Below are 21322 nucleotides of genomic sequence, written 5' to 3' on the forward strand. Positions count from 1 at the left end.
AGAAATGCTAGACATTCTGTATAAAGTTCCTTGAATAGGAAATATTTTGTCTGTATAGCGGCTGAGTTTTTATTGAGGATTTACATATTCTTTTATGCAAAAAGTACCAAATGCACTGGAAATCAGAATATTTTTTCTTTCAGAAAAACATCAATGAACCACAAGAAAAAACAGAATTCAATATGAATTTCTAATTTGCTTCATATTTTTTATTCTTCTTGTTTTTATATATTGAATATTCATTCTAATAGAATATATGCAGCTTTTTCCACAGTGACTTCTTTTACGCATTCTCTTTTAATATTGCAATCAGATTTCTTTCCCAAAAGTTTTATTCATTTTCATTGTTGCCGCCCTCATTTTATTAGTTATAGCATTGCCTTATAAATTAGTGTCTAGGATCTCAGTGGCAGCTAATGGGAGTAAATAGCTTCAGGTGTTTCTCCCTGTTTTCTCTACACTTTCTCCTCTTTGGCATTTTGTTAATAAGAAGAAAGAAAAGAAAATGAACAAAGGACATATATTTTGTGGTTATTCATTATTGCTATTGAACTTTTGACATTATCGTGAGTATGTTGAATACCGTGAAACCCATATTGTGTAATGAAATTATACTGAGAAATAGCTCATAGTATAACAGGTCATTAGTGTAGCTCACCTCCAGTAGAATAATACAGTTTCCACTGTTTAGTCTCAAGACATAAGTTATTTCTCTGCATCCATTAAATTGCCCTCTAAATTGAACCTTCCACCTCTCAGCTTTTTCAAGATGTCAAGATATTCCAAACTTGGTCAATAGCACAAATTCATAGATCAAATGTTTAACTGGATTTGAAAACTCTGGTTTCTAGATTGCTAATAGCAGCAATTCTGTTGGGATGCTTTACAGTTGCAGCGTGACCAATGGACATTTGTGTGGGAACTGTGACCCTTAGGAAAAGATCTCTATAGAGCCCAGTGACTGTTTACACGCACTTAAGTGCCCAGGTGTCTGTAAATCTGTGTGTACATGTAGCAGATGAGTATTTTGATTCAACTGTGACTTATTTCTGCACAGTGAGAGAGAGAGGTAAAGAGAGGGGAGAGAGACACAGCTGATAAACCTTGAACTGTCATACAAAGTCTATGGTGGAAAGCTACTTATTTAGACTCCATGTGTTAGTCTAATTTTCAGTCAAACTTCGACTTTTGATCTAAAAATGAGGTGTGATTGCTTTGTTAATAATGTCTTCCTTTATTCAGCCCTTCACCCCACTGCTGGCCTGTTCTTGGGCCTTTTTTATGCACATGGCCTGTTAAAGAGAGCTGATTATGTGCATACAAAGCAGAGAAATAATTTTCCTGCGGGAGAAATCTAACTGGTTTTGGTTTCCCTAGTTTCCTCCTCTGATTACGGAAACCAGGTTTCTTGTTTACATGACATTATCGAAATCGGCTTTCTTGAGAATACACTAATAATCCTGGTTAAACATTGGGAAAGATCATCATTAGATCATCATTGGGTGTAAATTGTGAGGTGTGCCATTGTCTAATAAGAACGTGAGTCTTCGGGATGACTAATCTTAGTAGTTGTCTTTTATAACTGAAAGCTCAAGCTCTTTTTTGTTTCAGCAGCTATGTAGGAGAATAACAGTGAGGGAGAATTAATGTGCTGACTGTCTCTGTATTTGGCAGTTGGGTTCCTGTGTGGGTCTAAGTGGACAGTAGAGCTTTTACAATAGATTTCAGCTGTAGGATGTACAAAGCTATTTAGTTGTGTGAGGAGATTTGCCAGTTCTTATTAGGGGCTGGAGATGAATGTATTAGAAGGAGATGGTTGAATTCGATGTTAGCTAGAAATTTAGTTTGATATGATTTATAATAAGAATTTAAGGGTTAAATAGAATGTTGGGATAATGGCCAGATTTGATTGGAGTTGGAAATTTTGAAAAAAGAGGATTGGAAGAGGACAAGCATGTAAAAGAGGACATTAGTATGTCACATTATGTAAGAAAGGAGACCAGTTTGTTGACCAATTAAGATATCTGAAATTTAGTTTTAAAAATGGTGAACAGCCTTTTCCAAGTTGTTCAGACAATATTGAATCTCCACCAGATTTATAGTGATTTTGGATAATGATCCTACAAATTCAGAAGCAGTACTTGTGAAAGTGACTATGTAAGTAGATACAGTAGATTGTTTTGTACAGAATGAACAGAATGGGGGAAAAAAATTAATAGGACATGGGACAAGTAGCCGTCTGTCTGCTCCAAGGTGAGTGAATAAACAAGTCTTGCTAAATTATGTCTGTTATTTTTGCATGTGTTGCTATGAAAAAAAAAACAGTGTTTGTTTTATACTGGCTTAATTTTGTTTTATGGTTGTGACTTTTAAGTGTGATGAGATAGTAGCCTATATGAGGTGGAATAGTCTTTGTCCATAAGGCAGAATCATTTGTTTATGAATCATTTGGCTGTCATGAGGGTGTGAGATGTGCTGAGAGGGAAGGGTGAGGCAGCATTAGGTGAGGAAAGCTCTATCCTGTCTGGGCTGTCAGGTTGTTTGAAGGAAGGAGTGATGATGGGGAGAAGAGCAGGAAAAAACACTGTATAAACATGCACTGGGTCCTGCAGGAATAGACGGATTTCTATTGTGTGCTGATGAAAACATAACTATTACATATGCCACCAAATAGTAATATGTCAACCTCCTTTCCCAATCTTTGTTTTTTCAGAGTTGCTGGGCTCTGCCAAGAGACTCAACATCAACTACCAAGACTCTGATGGGTAAGAAGAGCATATATGTGTGTGTGTGTGTCTGTGTCTTGTCTTAAAATTAAGCCTGAAGTTGAGTCAAGAGAATGCAATGTAAGAGTCACCATTTCTTGATTGACATACATATTGAAAAAAAAAAATCCTGTACCTGTGGCTCGCTGTCTCCTCTTTGTCTTCACAGTGTGACTCATAACCGCATCACACACATACATGTTCTGACATATAGTGCTTCAGAGCTATTAAACTAGTTTTGGAGAAGAAGAAAATATCAGGAAATACTGTTTTTGTTGAAAGCAGGAGGTGTAATTTACTATGTAACATTTGTCAACTATTAGTAATTTACAATAAAAATTATAATATGTACTGGCATAAACTGTCCTCTAAATGCATTGCTCTTAAAGGTGCAGAGTTACATTACACTATATTACATATATTTCTGATGTTCATTTTAAGTGACTTTTTCTAGTGAATTAAACTTGTACATGCTGTAGCGAGCTACTTTATCTAATCTTCACTTCATGAGTAGATTTTATGTGGCTAAACATTTAATAGTTCCATCTGATTTATTTTGCAACAGGAACAGTAAAGTAAAAGGGTAAATAAACAGTCATTGGCTACATATATTATTGTTGAAAGACAGATGTTCAATGTACGTGTTGCAGTTACAAAGTGAGGTTTGGCTGCTCAACTCACAAGTACTGTGCATGCACATAACACATGTTTATATGTTTAATATAATATGAAGGCATTTTAGAATTGGAAGATAAGTAGATAGTTGTGTATATTTTATGCACTTTTAGTATAGAGCACAACTTGGCAGCTTAATAAAGTTTAATAAAGGTTTTAGTCTCTTTTTCTAATTCTTTGAAAGAATCAATCTATGTCATCAAACTGCTGCTGTGTGTTTATGTTCTAGGTTACATGGATCTGTTGACTTTGACCTGATCTGTTTGTTTACATGTATCGTCAGTGCAGAGCGTGGGAGGTGAAACACAATGAGGGTGGTGTAATGAATGAGGGAGTAAGTTGGTGTTTGGGCTTGTGTGTCTAGAGAGTATATGTCTTAGAAATTGACTTTAACGGGCGTCTTAAGATGTAGACAAGGTAAGGAATGCTACACGGGTAGAGTTGAGCCCACACAATGTGACTGATGGGATATGTGATCTCACAGTATAAAGATTCGGTAGATTTTGTGCAGTGACATCTTAACATTTTGATGTGAAACTTTCGTTATCTGTTCTCATACAGTGACGTTCACTTTACCTTTAGTCCCTCTGGGCTACCTGGCTTCATTGAACCTGACATTGATAATGACTCATCACTAGTTATTACCTGTTTGTGTAAAGTCTGGACCCCCATAACTGTGTTTATCTAAAAGAGATTTAGTAATTCATTACAAACTAATTCAATATACAGTATTATTAAAAGAGCAAAGTCTTTCTTGCCCAGACTTGTGACAATGGTAAAAAAAAATATGTCTAGGATTTTTAAAACTTTGGCAGCACTTCATAGCTCTGTAATGATCCGGTAATAGACAGGTAGTATTTCACAAATAAATAAAAAGGTAATTTAGTGTTCTTGCACAGTATGTTGACTTGAGACTAAACACCAAGTTAAACCAGAGTCAATGAAAAGGGAGTTGTAGTAAGTTGTAGCAACAAAACAATACAAAACACACTCAGTGTCTGTTGTTTCTAACCATATTTACATTATAAATTGTGCAAAGGGATTTATGTTAACTGTGGATGTAGTAACATTAATGATATTATATATTAGCCTTAATATAGGCGACTGTGGTGCATGAAGGTAGAGCGGTTGCTTACTAATTTCGCAGTTGTTGGTTCAATCCCCGGCTCCTCTTGTCACATGTCGAAGTGTCCTTGAGTAAGACACTGAACCCCAACTTAGTTGCTCCCGGTGAGTGTTGGTGTCGGTGTGTGAGTGTGTGTGTGTGATTGTGAGTGTGAATGGGTGAATGAGAAGCAGTGTAAAGTGCTTTGAGTGCCAATAGGTAGAAAAGCACTATATAAGTGCAGAACATTTACCATTTTATACACAAACTTAACAAACAAAAAACTTACCACATTACATCTACGATACTTCACAGTGGATGTTTACCAATAAACTACTTCTTTGAACCTTTTTTATATTTTCTTCAATAAAATTAATGCCTTAATAGCAGCACATGTATTATAAAGTTAATATGGACGGTAATGGGGGATATTTCTGTTATAACAATGTAATGTGGTTATTACCATGCCATCTTAAGAATAAAAATAAAGTAGATTAATAAAGTTAATTACCAAGTAATAACTAGATAGTAGCTTGATAGTAAATATGTGATTTTGGAGGCCAAAATCACATGTGAAATAATGTAGAAAATAAACACTTAGAATATATGTAAATGTAAATACTGACGACATGACAGTTTCACAGACGTGAAGCTACCATAAGCCACAATTGCAATACAGGTCATAAACCTGCCCCCTTTATGTTATGCTACGGTAGTCATGGTGATTAAGGTCAATGTTGCTAAATAGTACACCAATATTACCCTGCTATTACTGAGCTGCATATTCCTATGTTTTGTTTTTAAAAAGTTTATTTAAATAAATTTTCGCATCAACTTTGGTAATCCCACAATATAACATATTAGGTTACAGGAAGTGGTTAGCTTAGCATATAGCATATTTGAGAAGGGAAACTACAAATGTACAGAGACATTAAACTAATCTGGGTTCATTTGGGACCCTCTTAAAAATCTCAAGGGGTTTAAACTGATTTACAAAAACGAGTACATACTACACTTAATAAACCCATTTACATTTACCTTTTTCTAGTTAGCTGATACCTAAACTGCCATGTAAATAACTATCCTGGTTTCTGCAATGTGGGTAGGGAATTAGAGAAACCTGATTTCCTCTGTTAGATTCTGCTGGAGAATGCTGTTTGTTACATGCTGTAAACAGGTTTCTAATCAGCTTTGTACATAAGTGCATGTGAAGGTCAGATGGCAGTTAAGGTAGAGGATTGTCTTTAAAGTGGTTTGTAGAAATGTAAATCCATAGGTTTTTTTTCAGTTTCCACCAATTTGTTCAGTTTATTCTATAAAATTGAGCTCCTTTGTGTCTGTCCGCCTGTCTCTGTCCCAGTCTGCTCCAGCACCAACTTACAGAAAAAATACAAAATAAAAGATTCAGAAGGCAACATCTTCTGTCACTAATCAGTAACAATTCGTGAGCCATCTTTCCAAAATGCGTCGTTGCACACATACATGGATGTATTACCTGGTTCCATAAATGCATGTAAAAACAATCTGTCACAGTAGGGTTTCCAGGTGGGGTACTGTCATTGCTGCACTGATGTTGCACTTAAGCTGCCAGTACTGGGCGACTGTGGTGCAGGAAGGTAGAGCGGTTGTCCACCAATCTCATGGTTGCTGGTTCAATCCCTGGCTCCTCCAGTTACATGTTGAAGTGTCCTTGAGCAAGACACTGAACCCCAACTTAGTCGCTCCCGATGAGTGTTGGCCAGCTGCATAGCAGCTCCCCCACCGGTGTGTCTGTGTGATTGTAAGTGTGAATGGGTGAATAAGAAGCAGTGTGAAGCGCTTTGAGTGCCAATAGGTAGAAAAGCGCTATATAAGTACAGAACATTTTACCATATGTTCTTGGTAGATTGTACACGGACATTCATCCTAAAACTACAAATGTATTTTTTGCACTATTTTTTTATTATTATATGGATTAGACTAAGAAGACAGAACATGCTAATTATGGGTAGAGGCAAGGCTCAACATTTACACCTGTGCAGTGACAAATAACACAGTCACTCCCATTAGAAACATTAGCGGCCTGAGCTTTTTTATGCAGTTGTTGTCTCAAAGCCATCTGAAATCATTTCTATGTAACACTAAAGGCATAACAAGTTATTTCCAGTTTTTCCATAATTAGCTGCCTAACCCAGTGGTTATTGTTTTGATCCATGCCATATAAATAATGGTGCAGTCATAAATTTATTGTCTTCCACAGAGTTAAAATGGGATCACCAGACTGTTAAACTCATAATGCTGTCAAAGTTTTAATACTAGGGCTAAACTGAAACAAGTTTCAAAATACCTTGGGTTATAATTTACATTAACATATAATGGAAGTGGCAAACAATATAAAAGCTTAATTATGACAATGACATGAGAAAATGCAGCAAACATGTTATTTAAGCAGTGTGTTTAGTGAAAATACTCAAAATACTCTGTCATAATTTCTGTAGAGAAACATACAGTAAGTTCTCTTTTCAAATGAAGTGGAGCTGTTTATTACTCCTAGTGCCAAAAAGCTCAGGGCTTCCGCTGTGTGAAATCACCTCAAAGCTCTCTATTCTGTAGCTGTTATTTTATCGCGACAGGAGCAGAATGTGTTCTATCTCTGGCTGTTTGTGTGATTCCCATTGGGTCACCTTCTCTGTAATGTTCAGTTGAGTCTATGTCACCCCGAGCAAAAGCAAAAGTCGTCACCAAATAATATATGCCCTTAATTATTTATTTTCTATGTGGAATATGCTGTGACCTAACAGACATCTTTAGACAAATGTACATGTTTCGTGTCTGAAGCGCATTTCTGTATAGAAACACACACACATGCACAGCAGCATACAGTATAATCCTTCTCTTATTGTGCAACTTTGAATACAGACACACATGCAATTGTCTCCTCAGGTTAAAGTGTTTATGGGTGACTAAGACACACATACGTTATTACTGAAAGCTGCAATGGGATTGCACAGACACACACACCAACATCATCTAGAATTTTGAGAAAGGCTCACCTGTTGTAACTTTATAGATATAATTTATAACCCTTCTTTTTTTCTCTCGATTTCTATCTGGCCAATAGCTTTTCAGCCCTGCACCATGCTGCTCTGACGGGCACCACTGAGCTGCTGTCTCTGCTGCTGGAGGCCCAGGCCATGGTGGATATCAGGGACATCAATGGTAACATGACAGCAAAACAGCCTTACCAGTTGATGGCAGTTGAACCAATGTCACCAAATAAACACACAGCTAAGAAAATATGCTCATGCCTGGGAAATCAGCTGGTGTTCATTTAAATTAATGAATAATTTCAGCCTAAAAGTTCTTTAACTGCTTTTTAGCACTCTGAAAAAAGTTTGACCTATATAAATAATATAATTCACTTTGAAGTTTGTCTGCCATGCGTTGACAGCAGTGCTATGGCAAATATATTTAGACTCCAAGCGGAACAGATATAGCAGAATTTGTGCAGGACTGGCAGCTCGGCTGGTGAGTATTAGTAGGAGCATACAGTGCCCCTAATCTCTGAGGTCAGCAATAGATATTCAAGGTTACCTAACACAAGGTTAATTTAAATTCCACTGACCTATTCCAACTTGTCAAGTGTTTGGAATCCACTGTTTCCTGTGCCTTTAACAGCACTGACAAGCTGCCTTACCGTTACAATAAGTCAACTTTGCTAACATCAGAAGAAATTATAGCTCAAGTGCTGTTTTCAGCAGCAAAGCCTTAATCTAATGAGGGAGGCAAACAAACTGAACCTAAGGTTTCCCTCAATTTGTGATCCTTATTTGTTTGTTGCAAGTGTTTGCTAAATGTAAAACTTTTTTAACTACTTTATCATAAGACAACACGTGTCAAATTCTATAATATTCAGATCAGCAGATGACTTTGTGTTTGAATTGTTGTAATTACACTGAAACGTAACCCTTTCTGACAGGATGGTACATGTCAGGAAAAGTTAAAGTAAACAATCACCTTAACCATCCAGTTTTGTAAGGGTTGGAAACTGGGAGCCCCTTGTATCACAAGCTATTTACTGGCAGGTGACCAAACAAATGGCAGTTTTTAAAATTAGCTTTTGATATTCTATATTCTTCTTACTGTCAACAGAAAAACAACATCTTCAACACCAAATGTATCCTGACAACCAGCAAACTGATATTCAGTACCCTATCCCTCGAGGATACACATTATTGACATAGCAACAATGTGTTTTGCCAACTGGGATAACAGCCAATGCCTCTACAGTAAAACATTATTAAATTGATTTATTTGATTATTGATAGCTACAGCTTCCACAGCTAATGAACTTATCAGCCACAGCATATTCAGTCTCTACTGTAGCCTCTGCAGCTAAGGTAGCTACTGTCCCAACAGTAGCAAAGACCTGCAAAGGTGCAGGTTAGCTGAATGTCCATGGCAAACAATGGAATAGACTGACCTGTTCAGCAGATGGGGGGCAATTTTCTTTCACTGTGGATCTAATGACTTCCATGGCAAAGATTACAGTGTCTTGACACATTTTGCTGAATTTGACTAAATGTTTAATGTAAAGAATGATGAACTATACCATTTTACAAAACATTGTAAAGATTCAAACAATGAAGGATTAAATATCCTGCTGTCCCCTTTCTTTTTCTAGTCTAAATCAGTCATTTCTATAATGCACCTTTAAAAGTTCTTGTGTTAGCTTACATGATAAACACTGTTTTTCAACCGTATGACCCCACTTTGTAACACGGATGACCTTGTGACATAATTTGGGTTATTTCCACATAAATGTCAGAGCTCCTACAGAGCCTCAAAAGACCTTATATAACTGTTTTCACAGGCTGAGCAGCACTCTCTGTCTTCAGTAAATTAACTTTGACATGTAAAATCGCTAGTGTGTCTTGCCATCTTATCAACTCCATCCCTCGCTCTTGTTTCTGTCTGTAGGCATGCGTCCTCTCCACTACGCAGCATGGCAGGGTAAAGCCGACTCTGTCTTATTGTTGCTGAGAGCTGGAGCTTTAGTCAACTCCTCTTCACATGATGGACAGATACCCTTACATCTCTCTGCTCAGTATGGACATTACGAGGTGGTGAGTACACACATGCACACTGACACATCAAAGTTCACAGCGAAGTTCCAAGGTACTGTATTAACAGTTCTCTCATTTCACTGAAATCTAACCCCTTTTGTGTCTAAGTATGTGTTGTCCACCAACAATGCCGCGCATACCACTAATGTCATGACAAAGGTTTTGCACAAGAGTCTACAGGCCATCAACACACACATTCTTTTCCTCCACCCTCATCCATTTGACTCTTGGAATGTCTTAAGATAGATATTAATATCATAGACACACACATCTCAACCAGTCATATGAGCCATATGGTGACCTGACCTCTTTAGAACAACAGACACAATACTGACAATCCTAAACACACGTCACACAAAAGCTATCATGTGTTCCTCTGCTTGTGTTCAAAGACAAAACATCAACACTTACACAAAGAATGTGTTGGGATGATGGACATGCAAGTGCATAATACATGAGGTGATGTCACTTACAGTACTGGTACCTTGTCCTTTCTCCCTTTCACTCTCAGTCTGAGATGTTGCTGCAGCACCAGTCTAATCCCTGCCTGAAGAACAAAGTAAAGAAGACTCCTTTGGATCTGGCCTGTGAGTTTGGAAGATTGAAGGTAATGATAGCTGTGCTGATGCTGGGCTTTTATTTGTATTCACTTTCATTTATGTTTTTTAAAACTCCACTGTGATGGGTATGGCATATTTCAAACATGAACAATGACTTAGATGTGACAGAAAACTGTATAGCTGCCCCTCGAATTGGGTATTAAACTCACACACACTTCCAATGCCTGTTTCAGTGGTGTCTCATGTGGTATGATGTTATACTTTAACTGTTAAATAATAAACCCTTTGGGCTGTTTTTCGGATTGAGTGGAGGCTGCTGACTTCCGAATAGGCAGCTATGTCCCAGTTTATATGTAAGCCAACATATACTGTACTGTCAGTCCTTTATATTACTACCACAAATGCTTAGCTAGGTAAGCATGTGCTTAGGTGTTGCTAATATTGTATTGCTTGCCCTGATTCTGCCACTCTTCTAACACGTACTCTTCTTTTTTTTTTTTTTTTTTTTTGGTGTCTTTAATTTCTCTTTAGGTGGCACAGTTGTTGCTGAGCAGTAACATGGTGGCAGTGCTGTTAGAAGGGGAGGGAGAGCAGGACAGACTGGACCCACCATCCACCACACCCCTCCACCTGGCAGCCAGGAATGGACACAAAGACATTATCAAGTAAGATCACATTTAGGAGGAGAGTTTAAATGTGCTGTAATACAATACTGTCACATCTGTTTCTGCTCTTTGATCTTTCTCAAAGATCCTCTCTACTCTGACCACATCTACTGCTGCTGTTACTACTTCTACCAATATAAATGGTAAATGTTCTGCACGTATATAGCGCTTTTCTACCTATTGGCACTCAAAGTGCTTTACACTGCTTCTTATTATTCACCCATTCACACTTACAATCTCACACACACTCATACATCGATGTGGGACACTCACCGCGAGCAACTAAGTTGGGGTTCTGTGTCTTGCTCAAGGACACTTTGACATGTGACCGGAGGATCTGGGGATTGAACTAACAACTGCAAGATTGGTGGACGACTGCTCTTATCTTCCTGCGCCACAGTCTGCGCCCCAATTACCTACTTCTGCTGCTACTAATGCTGTTACTTATGATACTAATACCCTTAACTGCTGGTACCACTACAGCACTACTGCCACTGCCAGTAAATCTGTTACTACCGTTGTAGAATTAAAAATACCACCATTACTGCTAATGCTAATGTAACAGCCAACCATGCTTCTAATAACGGCGACTACTACAATTACTACATCTGCTTCCACTGCCACTTCTATCCATACTTTTTATTGCTATTATTACTGCTGTAGCCTCTATTATTGCCAATGTCACTAGTACCACTATTAATAAGTAACTACTTAAACACGACTACAACTACTCTTGCTGCCAATGACACTTTGTGTTATCAGTACTAGTATTACTGCTACTTTGCAACTATCCTACTACTAATAGTACTGTCATTGTGACCTCTTCTACAATGACCACCACTGGTTTTATCATCAGTACTGCTTAACTGATGCTACACATATGAAAACAAAACTAGCTAGAATGTCAACCTTAACCTAGAAAACTCTCTATACTGTACTGACATTTACTCCATCTTATTTCACACTGCTTAGATGAGTTGGTGTGTTTTTTTTCTGTTAGCATATCTGTGTAAATATGAACTGTATGTAGTTAGCTAAATAACTCCACCCTGCCTCTGAGACATGCTGCTAATGATTCCCATCCTCTGTGTATTATCACTTATTGCAACACCCTCTCCATCTACCACTCTGCATCTCCTGAACAGGAATGTTGAACAGGAGACATGGAGGAGTGAATTTATAGCAAACTGAAGAAAATATATTATTCTTCAGCATTACTCAGCAGTGTTTGCCTGTAATCTCCCGCTAAAGGATTTACATATCTTCTGATACCGCTATCATCATGCTCAGATGTCTTATAATACCAAGTTCTTGTGTAACTGGGGAAGCTTTCCTACAATCTAATATTCAGAATTAATATACCATGTGTCCTAATAAACCCCCATCCCATCGCTAATGCTGGTTTTTGCACTGATAACATGTCAGATGGTTGTTTCTTTGCATGGTTTAACTCTCACTTGTGGATTTAGCAAAAGGTTTTCATGGGTGTGTGTGAGCCCATGTGCTGATTATACTAATTATACTAATTACACTAATATGTATCTGTTTGTAATGCAGTGCTGCCGGAGTTTAGATCCGAGCAAAATTGTTTGTAAAAGTCAGACTTTATCTTCAACACATTTCAACAAAACAAAATCTGTCCCACTTCATTCATTTACCCAAGTCATGCACACTGGTGTCCACATGCTCCTTATTCCTTTACAGCTTTATAATACTGCAGAATGTCTATTTAATTTTTGATTAACCTTGTTTGACAACTGAATGTAAACATGCTGTAGAAACTAGACGCAGAACTGTAGCATCTACTGACAAACTGGTGGCAAGAATGTCCTTTGGTTAACTAAGGGAAAAACACCATGCACATGAATCCAGTTAATACCCTACAAAAGTACCTTAGTGTTGTTTACTTCTTTCAAACCTGAGTCAGCCTTGACATTTCAACCCCAGGACCTCCTCCTTAGCCCCCTTCTTCTTTTTCCTGCTACTGCACCACTCTGGATGGGATGCCATCAGCATTCCTACATCTTTGCCTTTGACAGAGCCAGGGAGATATCTGTTTGCCTGGTTGCATGTGTGGGTGCGTGAGATGATACAGATGTCTGTAACAGCTGCATTAATGACCCTGCCAAGGCCTTACATGCATGTTTCTCATTTGATTTCCTAGATTGCTGTTGAAAGCTGGTATTGACATCAACAGAACCACCAAAGCAGGGACATCTCTGCATGAAGCTGCCCTCTACGGCAAGACTGAAGTAGTGCGAATGCTGCTCGATGTAAGCAAAGATGGCAAACGCAATTTCAGTTGAGCTAATGTGGTAGTTAGAAAGCTCTCAGTGATATTTTTGTATGAAAAGTGTGGGTTCCCTACAGCTTGTTTGTCCAAAAACAAACAAGAATTCACTGCACAATTTCATTTGCTCAGTGTTATTCTTTAATAATTGAGGCTTTAGAGGGAGGATTTGTTTTCTAAGTGAATCTTAATGACAGTCCCACATTGTGTGTTTAGGCGGGCATCAACGTGAACATGCGCAACACTTACAACCAGACAGCCCTGGACATTGTCAACCAGTTCACCACATCGACAGCCAGCAAGGAGATCAAACAGCTGCTGAGAGGTTGGTAATTCTTAAAAAAATATTTCTGGTTGTTTGTTGATGCCTGTATGAAATCCATACTTTAGCTTAAGACAACGAGGGAAAGGTGGCAGGTGTCACCTTGAAAATAAATGGCATCAAATCAGTGTCGTTGTACGTTTCTGTACAGATGCATCACGATCTCTCCAGGTCAGGGCAGTGAAGGACTACTGGAATTCCCACGACCCCACTGCTCTTAACCTTCGAACTGGAGACCTCATTATGGTAGAGTACTTCTTTTTGTCTGTATGTTTGTTGAAAGAAATAATCCAATGGCTGTTTGCACCTCGGTAGATTCTTGATAAATCTGCCATTATCCCTCAAATGACAGCAAATAATGAGCATTTCCCTTTTGCTATTATTAGTGTTATTTGTAAAACAGAACTGTGTTTGCATTTTAGCATTTAAAAAAAACTTTTTTTTTGCCTGAGGCCTTAGTTTCCATGTACAGTGCCTATAGAGTTTTCACCAAATTTTTTAACAGCGGACGTTTAGTTGACAGCTTATTGCAGCCATTTCACTCCATATAAAAACAGGCACTGAAAAGATAATTTGATGATTACGTTTTGAAAAAGATCTTGTTGTTAGCATATGTGTGCGATGGTGGAAAGTCATTTTTGCACCTTTAGAAAGAGACCCTAGCAGAGAAACAAGCACAAGCTTGTTGCTGTCACTCTCCTATTATCAACTTGTTTACCCACACACAGTATTTCCACTAATTTATGTATGTGCACATTTGCTCGTGTTAATGTGCTCAGTGATTTGTACTTTGATATCTTTACAAGTCACTGTCACATCCCAGACTCCTGTATGAACTTGTATGTTGTTGTGGAGTATTGTGGGAGAAGGCAGATGTGTTTGTTTTTCACCTCTCCAGGCATTTTTTTCAACACTCACAATGAAAAGACTATTTCCAGCTCATTGGCTCCCTCATTATGGTCCCTAAAGCATGTCTGGAGGGCTCACACAATGACATGTGTACTAAGACTTGATGTATTTTTTGCTGTGGTGGCTGTAGCTCAGTCATCCATGGACCACAGGGTCAGTGGTTTGATCCCTGGTCCCTCCTGGCTATGTGTCGAAGTGTCCTTGGGCAAGACACTGAACACCAAGTTGCTCCCGGTGGGTCAGGTGCGCACTTTGCGTGGCAGCCATCGCCATCGGTGTGTGAGTGTGTGTGTGTGAATGGGTGAATGTCAACGGAGTTATTGTTGATTTATGTGTCTGTGATTGGTAAAGTTTCCAAGTCTAGTATAACACAAGCATTTCAGTATAAGCAGGCTCATGACTTGTTTGTGTCAGGTCATGGAGCAGCACTCAGATGGGCGGTGGAAAGGTCACATCCATGACACTCAGCGGGGGACGGACCGGGTGGGCTTCTTCCCTCCTTCAGTGGTGGAGGTCCTCAGTAGGCGAACAGGTAGAAAAACAATCAGCTTGCACATAACATCTTTATAAACACAAGTAGGCAAGTGTGTATAATGTGCTTTAGCACAACTGTTCAGCACTTAGACAGTACATTTCCCCTTGTCCTAATTTGTATTGCTCTTTAAACATTTCAGTGATCAATATTTTTACTTTTTAACTTCCAACACATTTAACCAGCAGCTATGGCTTTTGCTCTGCCAGTTTACATGTTGCACACAAAACATAGTAATCTGATGAAATACACTAGATAGATTTGCTGTAGAAGCCCCTGTTATTCATACTTGTGGAACAATGCTGGCAAGAGTCCAGAAATATTTGCCTCTAAAAGTTTTTCCACACACGTGGAAACACACACACAGACAAGTAAATACTCACACAGACACATATTAATAGGATTACTATGGCCAGATTGCAAACTGTCAGCTCAATGCTAAAGCCCTAACAGTCTACATTCATGTACTGTGTGTATGTGCGCTGCTGCTTGAGGAAGTAGAGACAAGAGAAATAGTCTTACTTAAAGTCGGTGACATGCTCTTCGCTTATGAGGCAAACTCAGAAGTGTGTGTGCCGATGTGTGATAATGTCAACAACACACAAAGAGTAAAAGCCCTCTGAGCGTTGTTGGTGATCTTACAGCCCTACTGAGCTGCTTCTTATAAAACACCAGAAGGGATTTATAGTCAATTATTTATTTGTTTATTTTAATTTTCACTCTCCAGCCAGTGAACAAAATGTCATAACCTGTCATAATGTTCCCTCCCGACATAAAAAGGGTGTTTTTTTTTGTGTTTTTTTTTTTTTTTTGGGGGGGGGGCAGTTACGACTTGTCTTCATACCTTTGCAGTTCAAACTTAAAAGCACACATGCATGTACATGATCCACTTTCCTATACTTACGCTCGCCTGAATCCAGACCTGTCTCCTTGACACTAGGGGGCATTCTTCCCTGCCAAGCCTCAATGCCTGGCCAACGACAGCACTCCGCATCTAGAGCTCCTTCCTTAAACCACGGCTCCGCCCCTCAGAATAACGACTCGTATACCTGTGGCCACGATCTGGCAGGTACATGCACACACAGTCACAAACTTCCTTCCACGTATTGTATTTCACAATCACATTTACATTCCCCCGGATTTAACATTTCTTGTCCTGACATCACCCTGACCCTAATCTCCTCTCGGTCAGTCATCTTGTGACTGTGTCAGCTTGATAGGTCCACTCCTAGCTCTGCAGTATGTGGGGTGTACAGTGAGTGTGGATTAAAGGGTGTGTGTGTGTGTGTTTGTTAGGTGCTACACTTGGCAGTCACCTCTCAGCCCCAGCTAGTCCTGCTAGCCCCACTCAGGACATTTGGGTCCTCAGGAGCTCCCCCACTGGTAAGAGTGTGTGGTCCCAAACCTATGCCCCCCATCCCCACCCACACAAACTCGGACCCAGTGTGTACCTCTAGACTAGCTCTTGTCCTGGCCATTCTAATAAAGCTTATTCCCATCTTTATTCCCGTATACCCTAAATGTTGACCTTGCAATGGCTCTCTGTTAATCCAATGCGTCTAATTTAGCCTTCATTCACGAAATGTGTACTTTTGTTTTTAATACATAACATAAGGATAATGTCATGTCTGGTTCTAGGTCACTCCTGATACGAGTAACATTATATAGGTATAGTTCAATAAGTCTGTATGTTACATACAGCAGTTTAGCACAAAATGTAATTACTCCAGTAAAAAAACAACATCCTTGTTTATCCATTTTTGTTAATATGTAAGGTAAACAAATGATATTTAGTACAGTAATTTGCTAAGCTAAGCTAAATACCTCCCAGACCGAACTCCAAATTAGCATACAGACATTAACACACGGAGCACTCAGACTACATACAGCCTACTATCCTGCTTTCTCTCTTCAAATTTCCCTGAAAAAGTCAATTTCCCAGCTTTTTTTTTTTTATTATTCTCATTTTCTTTCTGTTTTTGCTTTCTCTTTATTTATTATTTATTTATTTCTGTTTCTCTTGTCTCTCCCAGGTGACAGGAACAGTGTTGGCAGTGCTGGCAGTGTAGGCAGCAGCAGAAGTGCAGGCAGTGGCCAGAGCTCCGAAAGTGGCCACAAACAGAATGGGACTCAAAATCGCTTCAACACAGACACTAGCAAGGTGAGGTACATTTACACACTCTAAAACTGTGTGTGTATATAGGAAGTTCCACTGTAGAAAACCTTGGTCAGCTACTCTCGAATTCACTTTCAAAATTGTCCACCACAATTCACAATTCAAATGCTTGTTCTAAAAATTACCTAAATCCTAAAAACAAAAAAAAAAAGGTAATGACTTGGTCATATCAGCTTTCTACTGTTTTCTGTGTGCAGCTATCTCCCTCTGCTGGTGAATCAGGAGACCACCTCCACACTGGAGCAGGAGCAGACAACAGTAAACAGGTTGATGAATCCACAGGTTAGTTGTGGAATGAAACTCAGTGTATCAGGGATTTTCAAAACCAAATAAAAATATTCACAAGAAAAATTAGCAAGTAGGAAGAAACTTGTAACCTCATGTAAACCCATACATTGGATAGGGGGGACTGTGGCGCAGGAAGGTAGAGCGTTCACCAATCTCGCAATTGTTGGTTCAATCCCCGGCTTCTCCAGACACATGTCGAAGTGTCCTTGAGCAAGACACTGAACCCCAACTTAGTTGCTCCCGGTGAGCGTTGGTCATCTGCATAGCAGCTCCCCCATCGGTGTGTGAGTGTGTCTGTGTGTAAACTAGTAAATTGGTAAATAGTCTCTTATATAGCGCTTTTATCCAAAGTGCTTTACAACGTTGATTCCCATTCACACACACACACTCACACACCGATGGCGGTGGCTGCCATGCGAGGTGCTGACCCGACCAACCGGGAGCAACTTGGGGTTCAGTGTATTGCCCAAAAACACTTTGACATGTAGCTGGGAGCGGGGATCGAACCACTGACCCTGTGGTCGATGGTCAACTGCCTTACCAACTGTTTTTACCAACGCCCAATTGTGTGTGTGTGTGTGTGTGATTGTGAGTGTGAATGGGTGAATAAGAAGCAGTGTAAAGCGCTTTGAGTGACAATAGGTAGAAAAGTGCTATATAACCGACCGTTAACTGTATTCATTCAAAACCTTAGGGAAGAGACTGTTGTGTGCTGAACAGACTTTTATTTAGTTTAGTAAATACATGTCTGGGTAACTTCCCCACCTCCTCAGATCCAGTGCAGCTCAAAACTCGCTCATTCACACACAGTGCAGCTAATTATTTTGGCTGCCTTTCATATTATTTCCAGAGAATCATAAATCCTGAGCTTTAATCGTTTTCTTGTGCCATGAACGTGTGTTCTGATCTCTGAAGTCTCTGATTCAGTTGCCTGAATAAAAGTCCATGCTGTACTTCGAACATACCTGATTATCACAGTACATGTAACAACAGTACATGTAAGGAAACCTATAACTTGTGGTCATGTACTGCATATCCAGTATTTGACACACATGAACCTGTTTTTATGTGTTGACAGAGCATTACAACCTGTGTTGTATAACCTGTGTTACACCTTCTTTCTTGGTTTTCTTTATTCAACATTTGACTTTATTTTTAGAATGTTACAAATGTTTTACTTGTCATATTGTAGTAGCTTTTGTAAAATGATCCAAATTTAAGAGTTTTTAATAAGACTGACAGGTGTTTCTTGTTATCAAGTGGTCTCTTTTTAGTGAGGTTGTTTCCTCAGTGTTTCCTCCCTCCCTTATGTTAACCACTTATCGGACATAATTCTACCTGGGGAAACCAGGTTTTCCTAATCCCCTACCCTGATTTTGGAAATCAGCTTACCCGTTTACTTGACACTTAAGAACATTAGCTTTACTGAGAAAGCCGCTGGTAACCTGGTTACTTAAGCCCATGTTAATGCACTCACTGACTGTTATTTTGGGTTTTATTTCATTGCTGTTAGAATGATTCTATGATCAGTTATTGTTTTCTTTGGCCGACAAAGCCGACTTAGTACACCAGTGTTTAGTTTCTTTTTCAAGGCGTTCGAAAAATGTTCATTAGTTTCTTTGTATTGCAATACATTTGACAGTTTTTCCCTATTTTCTCAGTTTAAAAATGGCTGCTTTTCTCTCATGTAGTCAACAAATACAGTCTTTACAGGCAAAATTCAATGATAAACCAAGGTTAGTAATTTAGAGCTATTTACTGTTTGTACAAGTGATCTCAAAGGACACACCTGGGTAACAAGAAATACTTCTCAGTCAATAACAGTTCTAATGTTTTTCCCATATTTTTCTATAGTATTTAACATATCTAGGTGTTCTATTAAATTAAAGCTAGAATTCTGAACTTCCATATCTCTTTTGATCTTACACCCGAATGTCTTAGCGCTTCTGAACGCTAATGAATAGCACTTATTCGCACTCACAATCACACACACGGATTGGGGAGCTGCTATGCTGCAACTAAATTGGGGTTCAGTGTCTTACTCAAGGACACTTTGACACTTGACTTGGGGATTGAACCAACAACTGCGAGATTGGTGGACAACCGCTCTACCTTCCTTGCGCCACAGTCGCCCCATCCATTATGTATAGCGAAAAACAAATAAGCCTCGCCGTTTTAATACTGTACATTTTTCAGTACTGTGACCATTTTCTGATGTATGTGTCATGGCAAACAGCATCAAGCCCTAGATACAACTTCACATCACTGTACCTGAGCAATGAGATTATAGAGAACTGTAGCTATAGCACTTGCTTTGCAGAATGAGCTGTTACTGGCGATGGCTGAAGGGAAATGAGATGGAGGAAGAGGGTATGCTGAGCTCACCTCACCACAGAAACCAATAAAACCAGCAGCTTCTCTCACTCACACAAATCAAAAAGCACTTGATGACCTCTCTCTGGACACACTAAAGGGTCAGGAAATGTGTCTCGCTGTTAGATCTCGATGGGAGACCCAGAAAAACCATTGTAAATTGCATGTGGTACAGATATACTCTGAACATACTGGAAGCCTTTTCTGCTGAGAAGGGGCTTTGCAAACATTTACAAAAAACACGCGAGAAGGAGCTGCTGACCTTAGGCTGTAGAGGCAGGAGGGTTATGTTGAAGGAGAAGATAAATGAGGGGAGGAGGGAGGGATCAGAGGGAGGAGGCAGGAACAGAAGCAGAAGAAGCAATCCATATCTGTTAAATGCAGGGGAAGGGTGACAGAATGAGAACAGATTAGCTGACTAAACTTGAAATGTCTGCACTTATGGGGGTTAGGCAGAAGAAGAATGCAGTGCCAAACATCAGGAGCTCTGAGGCTTTCATTTCTCCTAAATGGTAAGAAGTCATTTACAGACTGGGCGCTTCATGTCATTTCTATCTGTGTTTATTTGTTAAGAAAAGGGAGGCAGTGAAAACCAGGCGAAATTCTTCTTATGGATCGCTATTGTTCTGAGCTTAGAATGAATTTATAATGTAATATAATAAGACTGTTAATGTACAGTATTAAGTTTGTTATTTCTAATGGACCTTGTGAAGAGCCGTTTTGTTCTCCTGCCATAAGACCAGATACCTTTTCATTAAGTGCAGTTTTACTCTATTGGCAGACCAGTGGCCCCTGGGCCTCATAACCAAGGAAAGAAAAATAGAACTCCAAATACAGTTAAGGTGGAATAATGCACAAAAAAAGTCAGGTTTTGCCTTAGAGCATCTGTACTTTAAAAGTTACCTAAAAGTATTTCTTCAGTTGTCTGGGGAAAACGTTCTTTGGCTTTCATTCAGAGAGTTATTGCAGATGAAACAATATCACCCAGTACGTATAATCCAACTACAATATGTTACCTGAGCTAGTGCTGGTGCATTACATTTGAAATCCCTCCGCCATGCTTCATTTTGGAGCACATTTCTGAAGAAAAAAAAAAGTTACATACTGTACTTTGAGTGCACAACAGGGACACGAGACAGGGAGCAGATAGCCTGATGTTCTCTATAGTTCATTAGTTAACGTTTACTCCATACACTGAGGATTTAGGGACAGTCATTATTGTTGAAGAACAGTTTGATTATTTATGATTATGAAGTGTATCATGTAAAGTAGGCTGTGATAGCATCAGATGCATGATCCAGTCATTTGATTGCTCAGAACTAACACGTACTAACACTTGACGTATGTTGACGCTAGAAAGTCACTGTGCTCGAGTTTTGTAACAGAGGTGTCAGACCAAATGCGCAAGAGAGTATTCATGGGTTATTATAACCAGAGATAAATAAAGGCTAGGTGATTTCTGTAAGGTGGGATGACAAAGGTGTTTGAGAAAATGGAAGGAAAGTCGCAATCCTCAGATATCTGTGGCAATGTGTCCTGACTGAAAGATGTGAATAT

The 21322-nt window shown here is 39.1% G+C and overlaps 1 protein-coding gene across 7 annotated transcripts in view; it reads left to right on the plus strand.

Annotated features, from left to right (window-relative positions):
- Positions 1 to 21322, plus strand: part of LOC137105614 (caskin-2-like) — a 43488-nt gene that overhangs the window by 15200 nt on the left and 6966 nt on the right. Inside the window, exons 1-14 of one of the 7 annotated variants that reach the window (XM_067488035.1) lie at positions 1774 to 2253; positions 2714 to 2765; positions 7646 to 7743; positions 9505 to 9650; positions 10162 to 10257; positions 10742 to 10875; positions 13040 to 13148; positions 13382 to 13490; positions 13639 to 13733; positions 14811 to 14928; positions 15869 to 15997; positions 16225 to 16311; positions 16962 to 17089; positions 17302 to 17386. In XM_067488035.1, coding sequence (XP_067344136.1) covers positions 2223 to 2253; positions 2714 to 2765; positions 7646 to 7743; positions 9505 to 9650; positions 10162 to 10257; positions 10742 to 10875; positions 13040 to 13148; positions 13382 to 13490; positions 13639 to 13733; positions 14811 to 14928; positions 15869 to 15997; positions 16225 to 16311; positions 16962 to 17089; positions 17302 to 17386 — 1417 coding nt within the window. In that variant the 5' untranslated portion in view covers positions 1774 to 2222. Of the gene's footprint in view, positions 1 to 1773; positions 2254 to 2713; positions 2766 to 7645; positions 7744 to 9504; positions 9651 to 10161; positions 10258 to 10741; positions 10876 to 13039; positions 13149 to 13381; positions 13491 to 13638; positions 13734 to 14442; positions 14447 to 14810; positions 14929 to 15868; positions 15998 to 16224; positions 16312 to 16961; positions 17090 to 17301; positions 17387 to 21322 lie in introns of those variants that run through there. The other 6 variants (XM_067488033.1, XM_067488034.1, XM_067488037.1 and 3 more) reach the window with 6 other exon arrangements.

Source organism: Channa argus, chromosome 20 (assembly GCF_033026475.1).
Source record: "Channa argus isolate prfri chromosome 20, Channa argus male v1.0, whole genome shotgun sequence".
NCBI lineage: Eukaryota > Metazoa > Chordata > Actinopteri > Anabantiformes > Channidae > Channa > Channa argus.